At 45.9% G+C, this 26,463-nt stretch overlaps 1 protein-coding gene across 1 annotated transcript in view; it reads left to right on the top strand.

The window, feature by feature from the left end:
- The window catches only part of BCR (BCR activator of RhoGEF and GTPase), a 99,819-nt gene that overhangs the window by 45,672 nt on the left and 27,684 nt on the right, over positions 1-26,463 (top strand). The window contains exons 2-8 of the mRNA XM_021549904.3: positions 2,053-2,237; positions 11,892-11,996; positions 12,496-12,681; positions 16,228-16,335; positions 17,739-17,799; positions 18,238-18,290; positions 18,642-18,782. Coding sequence (XP_021405579.1) covers positions 2,053-2,237; positions 11,892-11,996; positions 12,496-12,681; positions 16,228-16,335; positions 17,739-17,799; positions 18,238-18,290; positions 18,642-18,782 — 839 coding nt within the window. The remainder of the gene's footprint in view (positions 1-2,052; positions 2,238-11,891; positions 11,997-12,495; positions 12,682-16,227; positions 16,336-17,738; positions 17,800-18,237; positions 18,291-18,641; positions 18,783-26,463) is intronic.

Here is a 26,463-nt window from a genome sequence, read left to right as displayed (position 1 = left end):
GAGCTCTGAGAGTTTGAGCACAAGGTAATAACTTGAGCAGGAGGGTGACATAAAACTCAGAGTTTGTTAAAATAATATTGCCACAGTCCTTCAGCAGCCTCAAGGCCTTGTACCAGGCTGTTACTTAGCTGGGTGGCATTTGGAACAAGCTGAGACAGAGGTTCACATCTACAGTGAGTTTATTGTTGGGTTTTCAGTATATTGTTTATGTAAATTCCCCAGACCAGCTCTCCCTCCTGAAAAAGCCACATAGATCAAGTTTTATTCTGTTCCACATAAAGTTCACATCTTTTACTGAAATGAGTCATACTTTAACTGAGTTTACTGTGAGGGAGGAAAGTGGGCTTTAAAATGTTACTCCTCCACCCTGCCTTAGTGATGTATAACAGGATTATTAGTATGCTTGGCAGCAGCTGCTTATTATTTTAACAGAACCTGGATATTTGTGAAAACAAGAAATTGCTTCTGCTTGTATTCAAGTGTAACTGGTTTTCCTTTTTTGATGGCTCTGTCTTCCATAAGGCTCACTGGCTTCTGTGAAGGCAGATCTAACCTATCTCCTTGGGGTTATTTTTCAGTTTGGGAAGAAGGGTGGCATTCTGTGACTTGTGGCTCAAAGAGGAGGAACAGCTCTGCTGTTTTGTGGACAGTGGCCCGTGCATGACTGTGACTGTCACACCCAGGACACTGCTGGGCATTGGCAGGTGAAAGTGCTTCACAGGCCCATGGAGATTGTGGTGCAGTGTCACTGTGTAGACACCAAATTTGGCTACTCTGTGTGTATTTCTTTGTGCAGAGAGATGAAAAGCCTTTTAGCTTATGGCAGAAGGAGCTGCTCTGTCCTTGTTACAGATTTTTGCATTTTCTCTGTACACAGTAACTAAAGATGGCACAACCAGTTTTGCTACTCATTTTTCCTGCAGAAGTTCACTGCTGTCTCATGCAGTAATGGTTAGCGTGACTCCTCATACCACTGTTCTTTTCTGCTTGTGTTCTGGATGTGTTGTTTTAGGGCCTTCTGGGGGAGGGGAGACGGCATGTATAGAAGGGAGCAGTGTGCTGGTTTGTTTATTTGTTTAAGGGGTTAAGTTCAAAATAGGAGGAGGGGCAGTCAACAGAAGAGGACCTTTTAGGATTTTATTTTTGTCAGTAGGTTGGTTCACTTGACATGTAGGGCCTTTCTTTCCTACTCTTCTTGTTGCTGAGAGGTATGGACAGAGTTACAGTTCTCCCCTGAGTTATGTATTGCCTATTTTACCTAAACTGCCAGGGGCATCATCTGCTCTTGATGGGCAGAAAACCCAGAGTCTGTTACCCAGGAGTTTCCTAAACTCAGACTGGTAACTTTTATGGAGCCAGCAAAAGCATTTATTTTGGTGCTAATTCTTTTGAAGGAAGATGTGAGGGAAAGCACTGTAATTAAATGACCACTAATGCAAGAAAGGACTTTGCCTTTTAGAACTTAGAATAAGTGAAATGAACTTTTGGTGACAACATGAATTTAAGTATATTTACTCCTCTCCTTGATGTGTGTTTGACTTTGGGTCTCGTGATAACTGACCCCAGCAGCTGGAGGGCTGTGCCCGTGTTGCCCAGCCCGTGCCCTGCCTGTGCAGGCTGAGCAGAGCCATAGGATAACAGGAGACCCTGGATGGGAAATGATGGTGTCTGTCTCTAGATCAGAAGGCTGAAGGATCTGCTTATTAAAACTATACTATATTACATTAATATACTATTTAAAGATATACTATCCTATTCTATGTACTTACTTCTTATTTACCTATCAACTAACTCTAACAAAACTTGTGACTCTCTGCTGAGAGTCCAGCACAGCTGCATCCGATTGGTCACTGAACCCAAACAACCTTCACCAGAATCCAACCCAGCCATCACTTCAGGTAAACAACATCCGTACCACATTCCACATGGGGAAAACAAAGCAGCAGAGACGAAGATTGTTTTCTTCTGTCTGTGCTTCTCCCGAGAGGCAGAATTCTGTCCGTCTGTCCAGAGAACGTGAGTGTCACCCGGAGCCTGTGTTGTGCTTTGCAGATGCCCCGTTCGGGGGGACCCCGCCCGGCTACGCGTACGATGCTGACCGCGCCGAGGAGCAGCGGCGGCACCATGACATGATGCCCTACATCGACGACTCGCCGTCCTCCTCGCCGCACCTCAGCTCCAAGAGCCGCGGCAGCCGCGACACGCTGTCCTCGGGCTCCCTGGAATCCACCAAATCGGTGAGTCCCTCCCTGCTCCCAGCAGAGCCCCGCGGGATTGCCAGGGGTGCTCGGGCTTGGCGGGGCTGCCAGTGCTGTGAGACATCACCCGACACGATACAGCACTGCCTGGCGTTGGACGTTGCACGTTTTAGCTGATGCTGGGCCTGAGCTTCATGGCTCACTGTTGTGTATATGATTTTTGAGCCCTTCGTGCATTTTAGTGGAGAGAATTGGTGACTAATTGCAGTTGAGAGGGTCTCTAAATAGCAGATATTATGGAAAGGAGGCTGTGGAATGAAATACATTCATACGTCTCTGCATGTGAGTTGTCATTGCTATTTTCACGTAGGTTAAGGGTTTTGATCAAGCATCTGGAAGACCTATTTCCTTCACCCTGTGAAAATGGAATAAAAAGAACTAAAAGTGCCAGCTCTGAAATGGTGACTTTGGGTGGGAGATGGCCACTACTTGTAATGGATTTGACTATTCACTAAATAGCTATATATATAATCAATTATCATAGATGAAAAATATAGAAGGGGCTGCCTTACCTTACCTGTGGTTTAACATGGCCCTTCAGTCTACCTTGCTTTGGTTTTGCTTCAGGTTCAGTAGCATGGCTACAGCTTGGAACTTCAGGAAAATTTCTATTTTTGGTTTTACAATATTCTTGGTTCTGCTGTCTTCACAGTCCAATATATCTTCGTTTCAGCTTGGATTAGTCTCTTTGACTTTCAACCTTTTGTTTCTTTTTGTCCTCTTGCAATAGATTGCAGAGCACTTGAGTCCCAAGCTGCTGTTTTTCTCAATATTCTTTTAATTTTCAAACTTTTGGGTTTCCCAAATCATTCATAAAGATATTCAATAGCAAAAAGACAACTGTCACTTCCTTTTTACAGTACTTCAAAGAAAATGTGCCAAACAGTCTTGAATTCCCACATTGTAAATGACACTTCGAAATCTCTCATCCAAGTGTGTTAACTTATGTGTTGCCTTTATATAGTTCTTTCCTGTTAATTAAGATATCATGGAAGGTAATTATGGATATTTTAGAGATATCAATGTACATGTAAATCAACACCATCACTATTATCAGGAAGTTTTATTTATCTTGCATCAAAAGGCAAGTCTGAGAAGTGCCACCAAACATTATTGTGCACATCCTTCTGCTCTCTGTTGGTTACTGTCACAGCTGTGCTTACTGATTCCAGGATGAATTCTGGGCTAAGAATCCTTCCTGATACAGTGTCCTTGTTCTTTCTAATTTATAAAAATCACTGTCAAGATCTCTTAAAGCATTATTAAGTAGATACATTGTTGGTGTTTGCTTAGTTTTATTTGACTGTAAAGTGTAGAATCAAGTTAGCTGCTTATGCTTTAGTGAATTCATTTTGAGATGCTTTCTTATCTCTCAAGATGAGAATTCTTGTGATATGTAAGAGGCTTTTGAGTGAAGAAATTATCATTAGTAAATCCAAAAAGCTCCAAAACTATTTTAATATGGACTTGAGATTTTCAGGTTATGTTTCTCATGATGAAGGAAAAAACACTCTGTGACTACACATGACTGAGAGTTATCTTCAAGGAACCAGTTATGACAGTGCCTGTGACTGGAGGCCTGGAGGAGACACTGCCTAATAATTAATATTTTTATTTGTTTGAATATTGCCTCATAAGCATTTAACAGTAGTTAATTTAAAAGTTACTTTAGTAATGCTTGAAGGCTGCTTCTTCAAAAATAATTTTTAACATAAATTGCTGCTTTCTTTTCTCTGACTATAAAAAGATGTTTCATGGCTTCCAAAAGAAAGAGGTGTCCTGATACAGATTGAACTTCTAATCATGAACCTCAGCAGCTTCATTTACAGATCCTGTCTGTAATCAGTCCACAGATGACAATCCCTGGACAGTCTGTGACCAGCAGAAAGAGACTAAATTTATATCCAGGTATTTCCAAAGCAAGTTAAACTGTCAGTCATCATGAACTGTGAGATGGTTTTTGCTGAGCTATGTTTTCAGCTATAGTGGAAAAGACATCAGTAACAAAGTTAATTGTCAAACACACTGCTGAGCCAAACATAACATGTTGGACCAGAAATACCAGGACATATGTCTCTTCCATTTTCTCTTGTACTAAACTTGATTAGCAGAAAACATGTTTTGTTTAGATGTGTTTGCTTTTAAAGTTGTCCTTCTTGCCTTTTTAACTGAGGTGCCTGCAGTTACTTCTGAAAATTTCAGATTATTTTTATGACCAGAGTCTGGAAGTGAACTGCATGCAGCAACACAATGCATGCACTACATAAATCATGGCAAAACATTAAGATTGTAAAGTCATTAGAAGTTAAGAACTCTTGAATCATTATGATAACTTTGAATTGCTCAATTGTCCCATCTTTCCTGTGGGCTCCTGCACTGTGCAGTGGATGAAGTGAATGATACTCACAGGATTCAATATTTCATCTCCAGAGCTGCACCTTATTTTCATCTCTAGAGTGTGCACCTTATTTACAGGACACTGCAAACTCCAGTCTGGGTACAAAAGTATTCATTTCCATGGAGTCCAGATACAGCTGGAGTGCCACACAGGTTTTAATTCTGCAGTGTTCCTGTGAGATAAGAGGATGGTATGTTCACTAACCACAGCTAATCAGGGCAGACAGGTTATGGGAGAAGCATCTGCTAATTTTGGGTGCTTAATGTGAGATGCGTAGTGTTCTGCAAAACTAGGCTCTGACTTTTAACACAGCTTTCTTCACATTAAAGTAAAATTCCTTTAATTTCACTTTGCAGCCAAGAGTTAACAGCACTCCAATCAGACACCCAGAAAATGGAAAATGTAGCAAACAATGATATTCACATTTTTTAAATATAAATATAAATCTAAGTAATTCCCTTACTATCACACAGGCATTGCAGCATTTTGCTGTTATGTTTATCTGCCTTATCCATGAGACCTCTTGGGGACTGCATTTTTGCTATCTGAATATTGAGGGCATTTTGCTTTGACTTATTTTATGGCTTGCTCTGCTGGTCTTTGTGTTTTTCTGCCAGGTGTTTGACTGAGTTCTTCCACCTCCCTAGAGCAGCTATAGCCTGTGCTTGAGTAGCAAGCACATCAGGGTTCATCTGCTCTGTCCAGCCACCACAGAGAAAGTGCAGAGTGCCAAAAGCAGTGTCTCTTGCTAGAAGAGAATGAAGGGACACCTCCTGGACTGCTTGTGAGGGAGCTTCCTGCTGTTCCCTCAGTGTGCAGGGTGACCAACTCCCAGCACATTCTGTTCTGAGAACTGAGGGTTGCAGCTGACTTCCAGAGGTTTGTGGTGGTTGCACTTTGTCACCTGGGCAGTGTTTTCTTCTCCCTCCTGCCACCTGCATGTCCTGAGCAGACAAGGAGATGCTGCCTGCTCTGTCTCCAAGGGGTGCCACTCCAGCCACAGCTGGGGCATTCCCATTCCACCTGTTCCTGCCCACTGCACAAACTGTTGCTGTGCAAGGAGGAGGATGAGGCTGCACTGGCATTGGTTTTGTCTGTGACCCAGACAGGGACAGCCAACACAGATGTTTGTAGTGTGGATCTCAGCAGCCCTTGACTTGTCATTTGTGTGGAAAGGAGGCCTTAACAAATGTTTGTTGGGTCTGACTCAACTTGCTCCGTTTCTTCTGGCTCTTCTAGAGTCTCAGGCTGGGTTACTGATGCATGTCCTGCCATAAAACCAGTGCTTTTGCCAAACTTTGCTCTGAAGCAAGCCTACAGGGACAATGGGAAAAGGAGAAATAGGTTCCACTAATGCTTAAGTTGTTTGTTTATTTAACTTGAGAAGAGATTTAGTTTTCCCAAACCTTGCTTTCTGTAACAGCTGAACTGTTTTGATTGGACTTCACAGAAATTCTGGAAACCTCTCTTGGAAAATGTCAGCCCAAATGTTTGCCAAATAAGACAGTGCTGGTAGCTTCAGAAGGTGTCAGACTTGGTAAAAAATAGTGGTAACTCACTCCCAGAAAGAGAGAGAATGTGTCTGTCTTTCCCATACGGTGAGGGTGAAGAGCAGAGAAAATACCTGGATTAAGTTAGAGGAGGACAGAGAGAGGGCTTGCTGCAGTATTCTTAGGCCACAGAAAGGTGTAAGGATAGCTGGAAAATCAGTGACTGACACCCTTCAGAAGAGAAGAGTTTCTGCCAGGAGTTTTGGAGTGGGTAGCTTGCAGCCTGGAGGCTAAAGAAGATTGGGAAAAGGGGGAAGCCTCACTCACTGTCCTGGTGCTGCTCCTTGTATGGGGAGAGGTTGCAGCCCTGGGAAGTGCAGAAATAGGAAATGCTTTGAGGATGTTCCCCAGCAGAGGCAGGCTCAGGGATGTGCCTGGGGCTCTGTGGAGGTGGATGCAGGGCAGGCAGTGGAAAAGCAATGCTCGTTCCACTGCCCCAGGAAATGAGGAAAGTCCCTTCTCAGGAATTTAGAGATGAGTTTTTGACAAAGCAGATCTTTCCAATTCTTGCATATATCAAAGCAAGGGAAACAGGAATGCTAAAGCTGAGTGACTCCTTTCTACTGTCTGTTCTGTTTGGAGGAAATATTGCCTGGTACTTACAGGCTTTCAGGTAGAATTTCTCTTTCCTTTTCTGCTGTGCAGCATTGGCAGCCATTGCCTGTCCTCAGATCAGATCCCTTTGTTCCTGTTGTGTGCCAGCTCAGCAAGAGCAGGGCTGTGGCAGAGCAGGTTGTGGATTTTGCTCCTCACTTGGTCCCAAGGGGATGCAGAGAAGCTGACCTGTGAAGCTACAGCAGTAAGTAGGATTACTGCTCCTCTTGGTACTACTCTTGCTAGCTTGTCCTTCCCCCTCCAGCTTTTCCTAATCATTCTCCTTTCTTCCTCTCAGTATTTGAATTGGTTTGTTTTTGTTTTACTGTCACTTTCCCTTCACCACCGCCAACAGATGAAGCTTTTCCTTTTTATTCTCCAATTCTTTGCTCCTTAAGGGCTCTGCCTGGATGTACAGCCCTTCCCGAGGAGAGCTGGCACACCAGTACTGATGTTATAAATAATGTTGGCTTCTCTCCCTGCTGCTTCCCCTCCCCACATGGAGCATGATTAGCTTGATTACAGAATTTGCCCCGTTTAATATCATCAGGACAATGAGACACCTCCAGCAGAAGCTTTCAAACATTTACACTTAAATATTGAACGGAATGTTTTTCTCCTTTGTAAGCTGTCCTTATGGGAAACCTTGCCTTTGAACACATTCATTGCATGGTGTATGAACAGCCTGTACCAAAGGAAGAGTTAAAGTGCCTTTTATACGCCCACTTTGAATCCCTGATTCTCTTTAAAGAGCTGTGTCAGCAGCAACCTCTTTGCAAAATCTTACGTATTGTGGTTTCTAGATTCTTAATCTGTGCTCTCCTACAATTTGCAAGAAAACAATTATTGCTGTTGATTTAAACAAGAACCAGGAAGGCCTGAGTTCTTTAACCAGTCTCAGGAAGAGCTGAATCTGTCTAAACCTTGGAGCTGGTGAATGTCAGCCTCGCAGTAATTGAACTCAACACACGATGCCAACCTGGTTAGTAAACTGAAGTACTTGGGCTGACAATCTGTAAACACATTGAACCCAGCCATGGCTCGGGGCCAGCGTGTGCTCTCTCATATCTCCAGAGCTTCCAAGCCCTCTCACTGACTGTGGTTCAGGTTGCAAGACTGCACTGTGACTCAATATTTTTGTTTTTAAGGCTTTGGAATAGCAAAAAGCACCACCCAATTGAGAAGAGAGGAGAACACCAGGATCTTACAGGCATGAGATACCTGTGTAATTTCCTGTAGCCTTTTTTCTACCTTCCTTATTGTTTTGGTGTTTTTTTAAACGAAGTTCATGAGAAGTGGAAGCAAAGCACTGATGTCTTGTTTGTTCAGATCTGGCTGGGTGCTTGGTCCTCACGGCTCCCACAGCAGGCAGACGGGAATGCTCTGGCTGCTGCCCTGGTACAGTCCTGTAAGATTTATTCTGAAACACGTGGGTAGAGAGGTAGACAAAAGATGGGAGGGCAGTGGAGAAAGGCTAGACATGGATGCTGCCATCAAAGGGGTAGGGACAGTCAGAGCATGAAATACCAGTCAGACTTGTACAAGTGGAAAACAGGCTAACCAAGCTGGGTAGGAAGCATGGGATGGACTGCTGACCACCTGGCACTCCCTGCTGAGTGGTTAGAGTTTGCCAATAGAGGCTGCTCCCACTTCCTGCTGGGAACATCCCATCTGCACTTTGGTAATAGGTGTATTTTCCCCATCTTCTGTGGTCTGGTAGATGTGGTACCAGCTCCTCCACTCAAAAAGCAGCTCAAAGATTTCAGGCTGCTCCCTTCTTGCCAAGGTATGGGAAAGGAGTCCTCAGCCTTGGCAGGTCTCCCTGTACTGGTGGGGAGCTTGATACTGATGCCCAGGATGTTCCCTCTTAGCTGTTCTGGCTGGAGTGCAGGAACAGAGGGGCAGCGAGGCTGTTGGAGTCAGTGGTGCTCTTTGTTTCCCTTCTGTGCCAGACACAGGCAAAGCAGAAATGCCCTTGGCCCAGAGTGCATCACAGCTTGGCTGCTGCGTGGGCAGACAGTCTCTGCCTGCTCACTGCTCTCCTGTTCTAGGTGAGCCTGCTCCCCGGTCTGTAAGTGAGGAGTGTTGTAATACCAAATAATAAACTTACTCTTCCTCCTGATTTTGGCACCAAGTGAATTTCTGAGTCTTGGAGTACATTTCGTAACAAGTGTGACTTAAAAGGACCCTGAGGCTGAAGCAGCACAGGGGCTGTTTTCCAGATGTTCATCGTGCTCCAGGCAGCCCCAGCTGGCACTGTGAGCAAAGGCCTCCCTCAGCAGGAGCTCTTGTCAGGACACAGCTCCCGGGAGGGAGCAGCAGCAGCAGCACAATGCACAGAGCAGCTCCCTGGCGGTGCATTGATCCCTGACACAGCAGGAGCAAGGGGATCATCTTTTCACACTGTATGTAAATTCGAGGATACGGCATTGGAGATCTTGTAATGTGCCCTGTGATTGTTGGAACAACTCCCCTGAGGGTTGCTTGAGCAATTGCTGTGCAGAGCATAAAGCAGCCAGGCCCTGCCCCGTGTCCTGGCTGCCTGTGGCCGAGGCTGCACTTCTGCAAGCATCACACTTGGGAAAATGCCCCTATTATCAAAGGGCTAGGACAAATCCGTGGACTTTGCACAGTGCCCTTGTGGTAGTGGCCAGGAAGGAAGGGCTGCAGAGTGTCCTGGGAGATGTTTGTCTCTCTGAAAGCGCATCTCTTTTAAAGGGAGGACATTAACATTCCGGCAGAAAATGCCGTCTCCGTCAGCTGACGGTGCCCAGCAAGAGCTGGCTTGTAAATTAAAGCTTTTACTTATGAAGAGAAAACTGTTCTCAGTGCTGTAAGGAAAACTGTTGTGCCACTGTCGTGATGGGGAAGTTTAAGTCATTTAAATAACTTGTCATTGTGTGCTGCTCATTACAGATGTTACAAACGTACCCAGCTGGTTTTTAAATCCTCACCTCCTCCAAGAGAACCTGGTAAAGATCATTATGGTGCTGTGTCAATATTGACCAGATACCTCATCCTCAGCAGTGCGGACTTTGGAGCACTGTTAGTTTTTCTCAATGCTTCTTTGTGTAGCTGCACGTTTTCTTTTGTAAGTGTTGTAAGAAATCTTTGGAAACCAAGAGCAATTGTGTTTTTCTTGCACCAGGGCTGCCACATCCTTTCCTCTTTGGATGAAGGCAATCTTTGTTAACTGTCTTGGGGCTGCCTGTCTTGATTACGTGTGTGTACCATGCCTTACCAAATGGTCCATGAGCTGGACATCCAGGCAGTCCTGGCACAGGGACCATAAGGAATGGTCACAGCCTTGTTGAACATTTCTATGCCAGTCACACAGGTGCTCCATGGATGCACAGTCTGGCGCAGTGCTTATTTTACCATGTAGTTTGTCACTTGTGTTTTTCTGAAGTCTTCTGAATACTGACTGGTGAATTCCAAACTTCTACCTTCTTTGAGATGCCTTTTCAAGATTTTAAAAGGCACTGTGGTTCTTACTGAATGTCACTGAAGGGTGGGATGCAAAGAGAAGTTCTTGTTTCCGTGTAGTACCTAATGTGTGTGTAAATCTTGCGCGTTTCCTTAGAACAGCTTCTGTCTGCCACTTTTATTTAAGAGGTGGTGGTGGTATTTGACACCTTGCAAAATTTTTATGTAGCTGCTGCAAGGCTTTTAGGCTAGAATATAGCTTGTAAAATGTAATGAAACTGTTCAAAAATCAGGATGGTTATTGATGAGACAGAATCCAGAAATATCTGGGAGCGTGAGGATCTGTTTCTTTCTTTGTGTTGTGCGTAGGCTCAAAGTCACACTCAGGATGTGATAGTTCTGCAAACTGAACCTCTAGCCCAGGTACCTCATCTGTACATCTGCAGAGGACCCTAAACTAAGTGGAGCTTTTTTGGGGACAGTTGTAGGGCTGTATATTCAGTCACTAGAGTGGAGTGTACTGCTCTGCTTCCTGATCCTCCCACTGTGAAATCAAAAGCTGAAGATTCCTCTGGATATTAAGAGTAGGATGGAACCCCAAAAAACCTACCCAAATCCCTTGAAAAGCATGTACCCTTTCAGAGACAGCTTCTGACTCTATTCTTAGAAAGATTTAACAACATAAAAAAGCTGCAGGAGTCTAAAATGCTATTTCAGTGAATGACAGAAATAAAAAGAACTGGGCTCTGTAAAAGGGGAATGTTTCTCATTATTTATAACCTCCATTGCTTGACCAAATTTTTTTTTGAGGTTTTGGAAATACTCAGTTTTACTTTATCAGGTTAAATGCTTTTTCAGGTAACAGTTTTGAGAGGAAGGATAATTGAAATTCAACAGAAGGGATTACTGCTTCTCTTAACACTTCATGCTAGTCTTCTCCATTAGCCCTTGAATGTAGTTATGTGGGGTGCTTTCCCCCTCTCTTTCTTCAGTTGTTTCAGTAAAGAACTTCTTCATGGAATCCCAATAAGAAAATCAGCATGTTCATTCCAAGCCATGCTGATTATTCCATCCTCTCACTAAAAATAGACACTGTGCTAGCTGGCACTGAAAAATAATTCAGGGAATAGCAGAGAGTGGGAGGAAGAACAGCCCCGTGGAGCCAGGTCAGGCTGTGACCGTGGCACACACCTGGGAGGTGCAGAGGAATGATCCTGTCTGCTCACAGAAACACAGCTTTGGAGAGCTCCTGTGGAGGGAGGGAGGACATTGCACAGAACAAGGGCCCTAACATTTGTTTAGGAGGATGAATTTTGAATTTTTAAGTTCCACGTTTTGAATTTTGTGAAGAGGTCTAGGCACCTAATTGAGACATCACAGTCGGATGACTAAAGCTGAAAACTGTAAATAATCTAAGTGGTATCAGTTGCTGGTAAATAAAGATTTCTTTAATGCTTAATGTTTGCATATTTCTAGAAACATGATACTGAGCACAAGTAGATTTTTTGTTTTTACTCTGAAAGTAAATAAAAAAAATAACTGTGCTCTGGTCAACTGAATGGTCCTTTACTCTCCATCCTCATTCTTGGGTTTTTTCCTTACTCTCCCCGCAACCTGCTCTTTATTTTTTTAATTCTTTTTTTCTCCTAAATAACTTATTTGTAGAGTGAGCCAGACCTGGAGAAAGGCCTGGAGATGAGAAAATGGGTCCTGTCAGGAATCCTAGCCAGTGAGGAAACCTACCTGAGCCACCTGGAGGCCCTGCTGCTGGTAAGGCTGGGGTCAGATGTCAGTTCAAACACTGAACTGAATTTTCACTGCTGCTTCTACCCAGAGTTTCTCTGAACTTCATATACCGTGGGTTACAAGGCACTGGATGCAAAAGGTACCTGTTTCTCCTCCAGCAGAGAGAGAGGCTTAAAGGAAGGACTGGATGTGGCAGCGTTTGGGAGCTGTTAATGTGGCAGTATCCAGGAGCTCTCTTTAAGTATCCTGTGCTAATTATTACATGTTGCTGTACAGTTGGACAGAGATTAGGGAAATGGAGTGCAAAGGGATTTTAATTGTAGCATTAATATCCAGGGAAAATCCACCTACCAGGGGTGGCTGATCCTCATGAGAGAACTTGAAAATGTCTAGCTTTTAGAAGTTGTATGAATGTAGATCTCACTTTTTATTAGTATAAAAATATGGAGGGATGTGTTGCAGTGTGGCAAAGATGTATGTTCATGGTTTGCATGATAATTATTTCCTTCTTTCCTCATTTCAGCCTATGAAGCCTTTGAAAGCCGCTGCCACCACCTCCCAGCCCGTGCTGACCAGTCAGCAGATTGAGACAATATTCTTCAAAGTGCCTGAGCTCTATGAGATCCACAAAGAATTCTATGATGGGCTCTTTCCCCGAGTGCAGCAGTGGAGTCACCAGCAACGTGTTGGGGACCTCTTCCAAAAGCTGGTGAGTCACTGCCATCACCAAAGGTGCTGGTTCCCCTCACCCATCTCACAGGAGCTGGAAGTTCCCTCTAGTGACTTCAGAGACCAAAGGGATCAGTCTGTGGCTGGAATAGGTGAGAGGTTTCTCACCTCCTCACTTTGCCCCTACAGTGGAGCCCTGCAGCAAAAGTGGCTCTTTCATTGTCTGTAATTAAAGACTGCAGCAAGCTGTGGTGGTAAATTAAATACAATTTCACATAAATGTTGAATCTCCAGGGTTTCTGCAGAGTCCTCAAAGCATTTCCTTTTGATGGAGATGGGAGAGTGGCAGTATTGCAAAGTGAACCAGCAGTGAAGCATTCCTCATTACTGCTGAACTCCCCCACACATCCTTCCCTCTCTCTTGTGCTTTGCTCTACCTGGTGCTGATTTATGGTCATCACCATTGGCTTTGCTTTTCTGCCACTATCCTGGCCTTTCTGTTTTCCTTGCTGTTATGCTGATGCAGTCAACCTGCAGCTGAGAATCCTCTAAGCAACCTCAACAAAATTCTCTGGGTGCAGAAAGAAAAGGACAAAGACATATACAGCATATTCCTGAGGCTGAATTAAAATTGCTGAGTTTCTGAGCCAGATGACAAATTGTTTGCATTCTAGGAGGTTTTTTTGGCCCCTTTAGCCTCTCCCCTAGCATGTGCAGAGAGCAAAGGATTAAAGGAGCTGTTTTTTCCTTTTTAGAAAAGAAAAGAAGCTCTGCATTCCTGAGGTGCCTCTGGTTCTCAGGGTAGGAGTGACATTCCAGTGAGGGGTTTATTGGCTGGGGAGTGTGCTTTACCAGGCTGGATCAATTGTTAGCAGCTGTGTAGCCCAGCATCAGCCCCATCCCCTATGGAGCAGGGGGAGCTGGCCTGGAAGATGATGTTTTCTGTACGTGCCAGCAGCTCAAGATGAAAATACAGGAATCTGCTTTTCACTGCCAGCGTGTTTTAGCCAGGAGGGGTCAAGTTGGTGCCTTGGTGAATAGTTCATGGTATGCAATTTGAGCAGCTGGTTTGAGAGGACAAACCCAGCTGCTGCTGGGTGCTGAAGCAGACACAGAAGGCTGCTGGAAGTGGCAGCCTCACAAGCTGCCCTGGATGTGTGGTGCAGCAATGGGAATAGCTTGGAGAAGACCTAAATGTATTCCTTGGCAGGGCTGTCCAGCACTGCACACCTACTCAGGCTTTTGTTTCAGACCATTTCTTATTGCTGGCTGATCTCCGGTGCAGGAGTTCAGCCCTCACTCTGCTCTTATGTTCCCCTGATTTTTCTGCATTTGTGACAGAGTTGTTGATTTTGTTGGACTAGCATTGGAAACAAAGGAACAAATTGCCCTAGTGCAGGAGGCTTTGAGCTGGCATAGCAGTTTTAGTTTTGGGTGGTTTGGTACAGCAGTGGTGGGAATTGCAAACTCTTTGTTGGACGAGATAAAACTAATAATTCTTGGCAGGCACTGGGAAGCAACTAGATGAGAGAGACAGCAAGAACATCAGGCTTTATAAGGCATCTACACTGGATGTACATCAAATCTTTTGGAGCAGACAGTTTACTAGTGGTCATGTCATGCAGTCTGATGATAAACACTGAAATACCCAGATGTCCTTGGGGACATTAATTTTCTGTACTCTCACGCAAAAAACAGCACAGTAGATGGAAGTTACAGATAGTGGATGCAAAGAATTTTAGAATTCCGTGTGTTCTGGCACAAAGAATGATCTATTTGCAACATCAAATTGACTGTTATTACACCTTTTCCTGTTGAGAAAAAGAAAAGATGCCAGGCATGTGGGAGTGAAATACGCTTCTCATTTTTGGAGAATATATTGTACATATTTTTTTATAGCTAGAAAGGAAACTCTTTAGAGCTCTTCTTAGAAATGGAGACATATTTAGCAAATATTCTCACACTGATAGGCCTCAAAACCAAAAAATGTCCAAAAGCCAACCATTTCTACAAACTCTTGTTTCATTTTCAGTGGGTTCTTTTTAATTTAAAAAAAAAAAATTAAACCAGCATGTAAATGGTGTGTGAGCATTATTGCTTTTATTGGAAGCTCAGTTTTTAATGAAAAAGATGTCTTTGTGATGACACATTCAGAGGAGGAAAATGAAAGCTTAAAAAGACTGTTCAGGAGTAGCGGGAAATGAAAGAACTTCATGGGAATGGAGAAACTTTAAAGCTCTGCCATGTTAGCTGGCATCATCCAAGTCTGAATGGCATAAGCCCTGCAAATGGTCAGTAGTTCTGACAGCAATGTCTTCCCAGGATTGTGCTCAGTGGCAAATACAGATTTCATTCTCTCCATGCTGCTGGGGTCATCCCTGGTATAGGTGAGCACAGTTTTCTTCAGCTTCAGTCATAACTGTAATTTTGTATAAGGGTTGAGATTGGTTTCTAGTATTTCAGTAAAACATCATCTAGGAAATAGCTCACTGCTTCTCAGCCCTGTTAACAGAGTTTTTGCTGGGAATGTTGTTCTGGGAGTGGCTCCACAGAATGGGGAGCACAGTGGCACAAAGCTCCACAGAGAATGGGGAGCACAGTGGTTTTGGGAGAGAGCAGGAGAGGGAAGGAGCAGTGGGGAAGTTCCCTGCTCTGCCTCTTGCACATCTGGTGCAGCAGTGCTGAGGTGAGTGCAGCCCCCTGGCAAAGTCTCTTTGCTGCACCCGTGGCTGCTGCCCGGCACTGTGGGCTCAGGCTGCCGAGGTGTGCCCAGCCCAGCCTGGCAGCTGTGCAGCACAAAGCCAGCTCTGCACTCCAGACAAGCTTGGAGGCTGCCCAGGGATTTCCCGTGCTGGATCTTGTGTTCTCTGGCATGAATATGGCTGAGGTTCCTAAGTCAGCAAATGGGATCAGTGCTAAGACTCTGTGATAATAATGACTTACTACTGTACTCTGAGGCCTGTTCCATCCTCTTCTGGATCAATTCCGTATTCCTTCTGCTGGAAAAACTGCCATTTTCTGTCACCTAGTGCCCCAGTCACTGCCATCCAAACAGATTGTGCTCTCTTTTATATTTTCAGCACTCTGCTGCCCTTATAATAATGCTCACTAAGGCAGATATGGGTAATATCTGAGTTTCATTTAGTATATCCATCATTCAAAGGCCAACAAGTAGCTTACTGGGGTCACATTTGTGCTGTTGGGCTGAATCATTCCTCCCTGATTCATATGTTGTGGCAAAAAGCCAGCGGCTCCAGTTACATCAATGAGCTGCAATATTAATAGATACTAATCTGGCAGTTCAGAAGGGGAAAATAGATGTCAGAAATAAGGATGTGTCACTCCCATAGGCTTTCACATCCTTCACAAGTAAACTTGTTCAGCACAGGGTGGAACTGGGTGCATGGGGGCACAAGTGCTGGTTGGACAAAGTTGAGAGGTCAGAGATGTCATTCTGGGCCTGCTCAGCATTCCCTGCAGTTGTTTGGTGTGAAAGAAACATGACCTGATCATTGGATACCAAGACTGACCATCCCAAACTGCCTTCTTCCACGGCATTCATTATATTTTGTTTTGCTTCCTGCAGGCCAGCCAGCTGGGAGTGTACCGGGCCTTTGTGGATAACTATGAAGTTGCTATGGAGACAGCAGAGAAATGCTGCCAAGCCAATGCTCAGTTTGCTGAAATCTCTGAGGTAATGTCACGGTGTTCAGACACACGAGCTGTCTGCCTCTGACTAATACCCTGCCATGTCACTCCTGTCTATTCTCCAAGTCCCTCTGCAGCCCTGACTTCTGGAGGAGTTGTGAGCTCGCACAGACTCCCTGCTTCAGCTCGTGCTCTTACCCTGAATTGTACCCTGGGCTGGGCACAGACACAGCCTTTGTGTGCTGTCCCCACCCAGGGAATCTGCTAGAAACTGGCATTGCTTTCAACTTCTCCAGCTCTGTGCCACCTTCATGCAGTTCTGGAAGGGAAAGCTCTGTGTGAGTTTCTCAAATGTTTCTCTTGCTAATGATGATTCTGGCTGTGATATAAAAGCCATCCTTAATGGCTTGCACAGTGGCTGTCAGTAGGATTGCAGGCTTCACTGGCATGGAGAGGAGAGAGTAATTCTCTCATGAAAAAGGCAAGTGTGTCTACCATAAATCTATAATACTGTTCTTTGACCTGCTCTGATTTCCTGCCTATCAGAGGAGTACCAGTCTCAAAGCATTTTGAATATTTTTTCAGGCCTCTCAGAGCATCAGCTTTCCCTGCAGTGCATGGTCTCTTTGACTCTTTGTATTGTAGTGATTATTTCTTGAAGAACTCAGGTGCCAAGAAAACATGAATTTCATATGTGTCTCCTTAAAAACAATCAGATAAATCGTCAGAGTTGAGTACTACCGGGGCATTTAGTGCTCTGAGAAAACTCCTGAGTACATTCTATATCACATGTCCTGTGAGACTTATGAGAAAGAGGTAGAATATGATCTCTCAGTTTTGCTGTTTCTGACAAATAATTGTGAATCATGCCAGTATCTACTGTATTTGGAATGATGGGATGGTACTTCTGCATTTGTGTCCTGGTGAGGATTTTGGAGCTGAGCACATTAATGCATGGCATGGCCCATGGCAAAGAGCAGAGTCACAGACAGTATTCCTCTGCTGCTGTGGAAGAATTGACGTGTCCAAGGTCACCCAGCTCTGAGTACAGGAGTAAGAAGCATAACCTGAGGGTATTGAATGCCAATCCTGTACTTTATTTACTGGTGCTGGGACAGTGGCTGTGTCCTTATGGACATCTTTAATCTGCAGGTGATTTCAAAACTCCCTCATCCTTGTTGCTGTAGGTGGTTCCCTGCTTTACTGCCTATTAACAGGTGCTCCTAAGAGCATTGCTCAATATTTGAGATGTGTGGGTGCCTGTGACATGGCAGTGGTGGATTTACCAAGAAGGAAAGTGCATTTTTCCATCACTGACTTGAACTGTGACAGGGCTCTCCTTCTTTCACACCTAGGCCTTCCCCTGGAGGAGCAGATAGTCTGTTGTGTTCCCATGTGGCATTTCAAAGTGATTGACCATCTGCTACATGGGTTTTCTTTTTCTTTTAGAATCTAAAGGCCAGAAGCACAAAGGAATCTAAAGATCAGACGACGAAAAATTCCTTGGAAAGTGAGTGATCCATGGAGAGGAGACTGGTCTGTCAGGACTGTGTGGAGGCTGTTGCCAAACCTCCACCCTCCCTTTTTCTTTTGGAATGCTGGAAGGTTATGGAGTCTGGGGCTCTACCTGGGAAGTCAGTTCCCTTTTGTTAAGTAGCAGAGCTCGTGCAAAGCAGGCTGCCTGCATGGGGAAATGCCTCCTGGCTTCAAACCTCATCAGTGCCTTTGGGCAAAGCCAGCCTAACCACAGGGCTGCTGTTATTTTAAGAGAACATCTGCTACCCAATAATAGCACAAATGCAACCCCAGCGGTGATGGGGGCACTTAGAGAGCCTGGCCAAGATCAGGTTCCATGGTGCTTGCCTTTGTACACATGAGTAGAAGACACCCCATGCTAGAAGGAGCTTCCATACTCACTCTTCCTGATATTCCTGCTTTGTTTCCACAGCTCTGTTGTACAAGCCAGTGGATCGAGTGACCCGCAGCACACTTGTCTTGCATGTAAGTATCTGAAGGGGAATTTTCAAACTTTAGACCCCTGTCCTATTTTCTTTAACCTTCAAATTTTCCATGGAGATGCAGGACTGCGAAAATAAACCTGTTGAGCTGCATAAGAGCCTCTTCCCTTTACACCAAGGAGATGGAGTCCATGGGTAGGATGCTGCTATCTTTGCAGTGATGTCACCAAGAAGTGCAGGGTATTTTTGTCTTTATCTAGAGATAAAGCCTTGCTCTCATCTGTATGAAGAAGCTGGAGCATCTTGTCCTACAGCTCTGGTTAGGGGTGCTCGAGCTCTCCTGCCATCCAGTGCTGCCCATGAGTGTGTTCTCTGTTTGTGTTCCTGCTGTCAGGATTTGCTCAAGCACACTCCTGTGAGCCACCCTGACCATCCCCTGCTGCAGGATGCTCTGCGGATCTCACAGAACTTCCTCTCCAGCATCAACGAGGAGATCACTCCTCGCCGGCAGTCCATGACTGTAAAGAAAGGGGAGGTGAGTCTTCCTGTCTTGTTATTTTCTCAGTTTCTAAATACTGGTTATGTCTTTTCTGTAGAGCTGACTAGGAAGTTATGCTGTTAAGCTGTTTGTTGCTAAGATACAGTTTATCCAATGTCCTTATTCTCTGAAGGATGTGGTACAGCTCCCTCTGTTTTCTTTTCAGAATACAGTTTGGAAACCAAGAGGAAAAGTATGATTAGAGTTTTGTCCTTAGCACTGTTATAATCATTTGTCATTTGTAATTTCTATGATGCACATTGCCATGCACTAAATGGACTTGTGTTTTACCTGCAAACTGAAATCAAATGAGAAGCCTGGGAGGAGAAAAAGATGAGGAAACATCAGAAGTCATGAAAGATAAGGAAAAGCTGTTTTCCAGAATCTTCATTTTCACCATAAAATTAATTTTCTGCATCTTTATTCTAAAGGAGAGTGTTGTAAATATGACTGGAAAGCAAAATTAATGGAATGGGTTGGGAATGCCAGAGAGATTATTGACTCCTAAGAGTATATATAATACAACCCTTCTCAGCTCTATAAGGAGCTGGACTGTGCCTAGAAAGGTCTGAGATGTGCAGATCCTTCACCTGCAGAGCTTCTCTGTGGTGGAGTCTGCATTCCTCAATGGCTTGATTCAGCTGCCTCCAGTAAAAAGGGATTCAGTCCCTCCTGATAAAGAAGGGCCAGGACAGGCAGAAGTGTTGAGAGAAGGATGTAGGAGATTGGAGACAGAGAGGTGCAGCTCAGATAGTAATGGTGTAAGAAGAGCTGTGGCAGCATTCCAGACATGGGCTGATCAACAGTGACCCAAATTACCCTGTACAAAAACATATCTTACAAAGCCCAAGAGATCGTTAAGATACCATGAACCTTCATGATTTATTCCCAAATCCTGACAGCTAAACATGCTTGCTTTTAGCTGTTAAACTCATTTTCAGCTGACAAAAGGTTTGCTGGAAGCTGCAGTTCTGGGAATTTGGTGCACTTTGTCCTGCATGTCTTGCTCATTGTCTCATTTTGTCAACCGAGGACACCTCCAGCTGAGAAAAGAAAAGGAGGGGCTGAGCAATTGGAGGCTGAGGTAGAAGCTCAGCCATCAGTCACCAGTGCCTCAGTGACAGGGGATGGCCTCGTTAAAGTGGCTGCTGATTGAGTCATAGCAGAAAGCACAGGCTAGAATGCCCCTCGCAGGGGAGGGAGCATTTGTGTTCTCTGGTTGTCTGTCAGCATCTCAGTGAGGGATGCAGGCTTTGAAAGGTGTCATGCAGAATCCTAATGAGGTGCCAGAGCCCAGGCAGAGGAGCAGGCTCAGGAGGATGATCCTGCTGATGGCTTTTTGGAGCAGTGTATCTGTCAGATCTTAGGAAGCAGGAGGGGAGGCACGGCAGGACTGGGCTCAGCAGGCCTGGTCACACTCTCACTGGTCCTGCAGTGGCTGCAGGTATGATGTGGGGAGGGAGGAAGAGGACATACCAGAGGAGAGGGCTGTGGGTGTGCTGGGGGGGATTTGGAAGCTTTTGTGCCCTCCCTCGCTGCACACAGCTTTTCCCAAGCCCAGGGAACAAAAGGACTTCCCTTCCTGGCAGTCTGACCATGAATATTTTCTTTAGTCATTTGGCACCAATATCCCACTTCTATCAAAGCAGTAGTGCCCCAGTTGAACCCTCTGTGTCCTGAGAGTAGGTATGTTCACTCTCCATGTAGTAATGCAGAGACACAAATCTGCTCCCAGCTACTCTGTGTGGGTTAGTGATGGCTCTTCCTTCCTACAAGCTGCTCAGCTTGGGGTCATAACTGGGTTTTGTTTATGCCTGTAAATCTTTCCTTTTCTACTTATCCTTTCCTCCCACTCGCCTTGCTGGTGCTTCCCCCGGGGTGACAGGACAGTGTGTGGATTGCATCTCCTAATTGACTGCTCTCAATGCATAATGCATTTTTTATTTTAATGAATCACCAGCTTGCTTTGATGGCTTTTTTCATTATTTGTACTCCTCCCATTGAAGTTTCCTTGGTGGAAAGGAAGGAGGGTAAAATAGCCTTTTCCTCTCATGTATTGCTTAGGTGCTGATCTCAGTTATCTTTTTTTCCCAGTCCTTGCCTTTAATGTGGAATATTTTTTCCTTTTGAGTGTATTGTGGGGAGGAATCAAATCTCCTTTGCCAGCCTCTTGCTCCAGCTCTTTTTTTCAAGATTGCTTTGAACTGGGGGAAAGCAGCCAGTTGTTAATCTCCCTAGTGACAGGCTGCTAAGGAGGGGAGTACAGGTCAGGAGAGAGTACAGGCTCATCAGCAGTGTTCTCTTTTGCAGAGGTGATTCCCTGCTTTGGGAGCAGTGACTCAGCCTGCCCTGCCTGCTGGGCTCCCTGTGTGGTGCCAGGTGTCCATCCTGCACTCCAGCCCCCCAGTTCTGCTGGACTCCAGAGGCTTTGTTCTGATCTAGACTTATGCACAGGAGCTGGGAGGTTTATGTCATGTGGTTTGATTTGCTGGGCTGGATGAGGATTTCAGGTAGTGCAAAGAGATAGGAACAAAGGGAGTAAAATCCCTCCCCAGAGGGCCAGAAGGAGCTGCAGCAGGGAAGGCAAAATTGATGCAGTGAGCCTGTGAACAGAGAGTTTGGTCCTTGCTGACTGACAGAGGAACCAGCAGAGCCTCAGCCCCAGGCTGGCAACCCAGGGGAGCCAGGAGGGCATCTCTGGCCTTTGGGATCTGTTTCCATTCAGCTTGATCCATTCTCTTGCTCCCTTCTTTTCATCCCATCTTTCTACTTTCATAGTTTTACCTTTTTTACAGTTTTTAAATGAATTATCTACAGGTATCCACTTTGCTAACCCTCTAAATAACCAAGCAAATGCTTGGTTATTTGCTCCAAGCAAGTGGAGGGGAAGGGAGCCTAAGTAGCCCTGTGCTTTTTGGCTTGGGATGTGAGTGGTGGAGTCACCTGGCCCTTGGGGCCATGGAATGGGCATGTTCTTGTCACTGCTGATCCTTCTGCACCACTGTTGTCTTGGGTTAAATTAGGAACAAGGTTAAGGTTTTACTGGGGACAGTGCCTTGGGGAAGAAGGAAAACAAATGCATTGGGATGAAGGATGTGCCACTGTCATGTGCAGAGGGAGGGCAGTAATAACCTTCTCTAGTCTTATTAATAGAGCAGCTCTAGGTACTGCACATTGGGTTTTTTCAGCTAAGCCCAGATGCAAATGACTGTAGTGCTTGTCTTGGCCTGCCAGAGGTCAAGGCTGGTGTTTCCAGCTAATTCATTTGTGCAAAGCAGGAATTAATGAAGCAGCAAAAAATTGCAGAGTTCACTTGGGGGTCCCTTTCCTGACTGCTGCTCCTCTTGTGCTCTTTGCAGTGTTGTTCCAGGGCAGTTCAGACCAACCTGAGTGTGGTGGCTACCACTCTGCCTTGTCCTGGTCATGTCCTCCCACCCTCTTTGGAGCATTCATACTGGAGTTTGTGTGATCCCACAGCAGCATGGAGGAAATGAGTTTTGGGTCACTGCTGGCTGAGTGGCTTCGTGTTTGGTCTCATCAGCACCGCTTCAGACACAAGGGAGCTGACAGGCAGCTTTTTCCAAAAACAAGCCCGGTAGATCACATCACAGATCTGCTTGTGCTGCTGTACACCTTTGTCCTTGCCCTGGGAGAGGAGAGGCTTGGCAAGCTGCTCTCCTGGGTTTCTAAATGTGGTTTTAAACTGCAGTCGAGGGACTGGCTAGCATTGCCTTAGGCTTTTGTTTGACTCTGTAGAGGACCAAGTGTGCTAGAGAAGGGAAAGGAGAAAGGACATGTGCAAGGGAGCAGAAGTGCAAACTGAAGCCTTTGAAAAGCTGGACGTGATGCTTAGCCACAGCCATGCACAGCATGGGCCTGGTGCCTACTGCTCCTGGAGGCCTTGGGCAGATGTTGGCAATAGAGCACTCAGAAATTATCTTGGCTGCTTCACACTCTGTCTTACAGCTGGAGACAGAGAGCTCCTGGTGACAGGAGCTTTGGGAAGAAGAAAGAGGCCATTAAAATGCTCAAAGAGCAGCCAGTTTAACTCCCTAGGAAGAGCATCCCTTTTTATTTCATTTTGCAGTGCTGGTCTTGCAACACACTTAGACACACGAGGAATCATTTTCTTCCTACGCTCTGCACAAAGCCAAACCACCTCTTCCTCACTGACATGTGCCAATACCCATCTCCTGGTTTTCCCCTCCTCCCTGTGCCTCACACATGTCCCAGCCCTTCCTGGGGCTCTCACCCACGCACGCTGCAGGCCTCTGCTGTCACCACGTCGGATGAGCTCTTTCCTCGGCGCACGAGCGGGGAGGTGGCCTTTTGTGCAGCTGTGGGTCTGCTTGAGTAGGTTTTTCAATTCCACTTTTTGTAATGTGTCTCAGACAAGCTGGCCACACTTCCTGGAGTTAATCAGTCTGTGACAGCAGCAGGATTTATCATATGCAAACAGCACAAAATCACTGTAGGATGAATAGATGAGCACACAGGTAGTCGTGAGCTTGGTAGCAGAGGAGGGGAAGATGCTCAGTGAGAGGTAAGAGGAGGAGGAGGAGGACAGCAATAGGCAATCCAAAGAGGATAACCAAGCTCTGGAAAAGGTACAGGGAGAACTCTTTTGTTCAGAGCACTGAGGTGGGTGGGAGAAGAAGCAGATGAAAACATGCAAAGAAAAGCAGGGCTTGGAAAAGAGATGTTGTACCAGTATAGGAGCTTCGCAAGAGCCACTGAAGTTAACAGCACAGGCCTTGTGTGAGATATTAAAGATGATCCTAATTCACTCTATGATGACACAAAATCAAGACTTTTCTCCCACACTTCCTGGAACATCTTTCTGAGGCTGAGCTGAGCTCCTGTGCTGGACACCTGACAGATTTGGGGGCTGTCTGTGGAAGAGAGGATGTCACTCTGCCACTTTCCTGCCACTGTCTCCCTATCATCCTAACTTTATGTTCTCTTGGATGTTTATTTGGTGTTTCTGTGGTCAGTGTTATTTCAGAATGTTTTAGGAAATCTTTAGCGCCTTTGGTTACTTTAACAGAGTAACTCTGGGAACAAGGTAGAGTGATGGCTTCCCACAGGAGAGCTATTATATGTCAGTACAGCAGGCTCACCCATCCAAAAACCTTTGTGTTTCAGGAGACCTCATTCAACAGGAGGTCACCAAAGGAATAGCTGTTGGTGGCCCTGGGTGGGAGCAGCTGACCCAAGTCCTGGTTCCAAACTGCAGAACTGAGGTGGCACAGGCCTCTGCGTGCCACAGCCCTGCCTGAGGGGGCTGCTGGCTCCCCCAGGGTGGGAGAGGATGGGCTGACTCATGTCAGGAGGTCCAGGAAGGTGCCCTTTGCTCCCACACTGTGGGGTTTGGCGGGGATCTGGTAAGCCATTGGGAAATCCTTTTATTGTTTCCCTCTGACCTGCTGAACCTCCCGGCAAGATGATTCATTTGCAGCAAAGGATGTGCCCCTTTGCTGGAAGTGCCCCTCCTCAGCTCCACGGATGCTGAGCAGCCTGGAGCATGCCTGTTTTACCCAGCCTTAATGAAAGTTTTCCAAGAAAAGCTGGTAGTGAGGAGATATTTCCTGACTTGATCCACAAATGTTTTCTCCTGTACTCTCCTCCCCAGATGCTTGGTTGCTCTTATGGCAGTTCACCCCTGCTGCTTGCTGGAGGGACACCTTCCCAACTAGCTCCCATGAGCAAGAAGATAGGAAGAATTAAGTGTTCTGGGAAGCTCTGTGTTTCTCTCTGACTGACTGGAATATCTCTCTTTCACCTCTCTCCTTCTGTTCCAGTCAAGCTTAGGAAGTACAGGCTTGTTCTCTTCCACCCAGCTGCTTTTGTGGGACTTTTTGCTGCCTCGGGGTTGCACTGTGTTTCACTGATAGGATTTGGTTCCCAGGAGTGCTAACCCAAATAAACTCAGTGTCACCTCAGCCCCAGATGAGAACGTGAAGGTTGTTGGGTCACTTGGCTGAGATTTCTGCTCGGTTTTGGGGGAGATGTGCTCTCGGCAGGGTGCTGGGCTGGGGCCCCGATTCATCTCACACGCTGCCAGTGCCTGGCAGAGGCAGACAGAAGGTCAGGTCAGGACTGTGCCCTGTCAGTGCCAGGCAGGGAAAGGACAGTGCCACATCCTGCTGGGTAGCAGAGATGAGTAAGCTGTGAGAACATCTTTACACCTACAAACAATGAGCAGAGGTTGAGCTGGCAGCCAGCAGCTATTCTCATTGCTCCAGAGGAGCTGAGCTGATTTGCAGTGTAATTAATATGCATCAGATCTAGAAACCTGAGATCAGGGGTTTGGCTTGCTCAGAAAATATCTTTCCCTGCTTATTATTATTGCTCCCAAATGAAATTCTGTGCAGGAGTAGAGAGTGTTCTTGTGCTACTGACAACATACCTCATCCTGTTTGTTTATTTATTTTCAAAGCTCAGTGTTTCTAGTTTCCTGTCTGGGGCTTGCTCTCCCAGGCAGGAGGGGAAGGCGTGCTCAAGTGTCCATCAGCAGCAAAGGCATTAGTGCAGGCAGGAATTCTCTCCAAAAGCACTAAGAAGAAGCCAGGATGATCACACCCACCTAAAAATAAACACGAACATATGTACAGGCCTTTGTGAGCTGAATCACTGCTGGATGCCAGACCTCCCCAGAGTCCTGCCCAGAGATGGTGCAGCAGTCTGCCAGGGAGCAGCCTTGCTTCCTGCAGCTCTGGGAAAGGTGCAGCTTTTGCTCACAGATTTAGAGGACCTTTGTGTAATGGAAGGCAGCACCAAGATGAGCTGCTGACACTGCTCCACGTGCTTTTGCAGGTAGCTGTGGTGCTCTTGTAGCTGCAGATGGGAAAATGCAGACTCCTAGTCCCTGTCAGGAAGCGTAGGGTGCTGTGGGACAGACCATGGAAAGAATTGTCTGCAAGGGCATTTCTTTGTCGTGTGTTCCTTGCCATGATGCCTGCTAGGCTCAGGACTGATGTGGTTTGTTTTAATTTTGGAAAGCCAAGATGGGAAGAATGGTAGGCAGGAGGAGAGGCAGCGTGGGCGTTTGCACTCCCACACCCTCGGCAGGGAATGCGTTCAGGGTTTGTTAAGTCACGCAACAAACAGAACCCAGGGGCATCACCTGAGAAATGGAGGCATCACTTCTGGTGTGGGTGTCCTGGCCTTGCCCAGGGGAGCTGCTCCCGGGGTGCTGCCCCAGGAGACCCTTCTGTGTGTGTGCCAGTGTGGGGGTCCCGGCCATGGGGCAGGGCAGTGGGGACTCAGGGGTCAGTCCTGAGCCTGGGGCTGAGCAAGGCTGGCAGTGAGGCAGCTGGGGAGGTGCTGGTTAGCCCTGGACAGGCTTAGCAGAACCCTCCTGTCTCCAGCCACAGCACTGTCTAGGCAGATGTGGGATGTCTGATATGTCACTTAGGGATGGCAGAGGAGCATCCTCTTGGCTGGAATAACAAAGGAACTACAGGTCAGGAAAGAAAGAGTTCCTTAGCTTACCTTAGCACGTGTGGGGAAGCTGATGGTTGCTGCTTGTACTGGCTGTGAAGTGAGGCAACACTGACAGTTATACATATTGGTGGAAATAAAACTTGCCTGGAGCTGAATGGCCTGACACCTGCTTGAAAATCAGTGGGCAGTATCTGCTCCAGGTGTGCACTGAGTCCTGCTGATCCTGACAGCA

The sequence above is a fragment of the Lonchura striata genome, chromosome 18 (assembly GCF_046129695.1).
Source record: "Lonchura striata isolate bLonStr1 chromosome 18, bLonStr1.mat, whole genome shotgun sequence".
NCBI lineage: Eukaryota > Metazoa > Chordata > Aves > Passeriformes > Estrildidae > Lonchura > Lonchura striata.
Note: the sequence above shows the minus strand (reverse complement) of the source record. Positions and strands in the feature narration are given on the sequence as shown.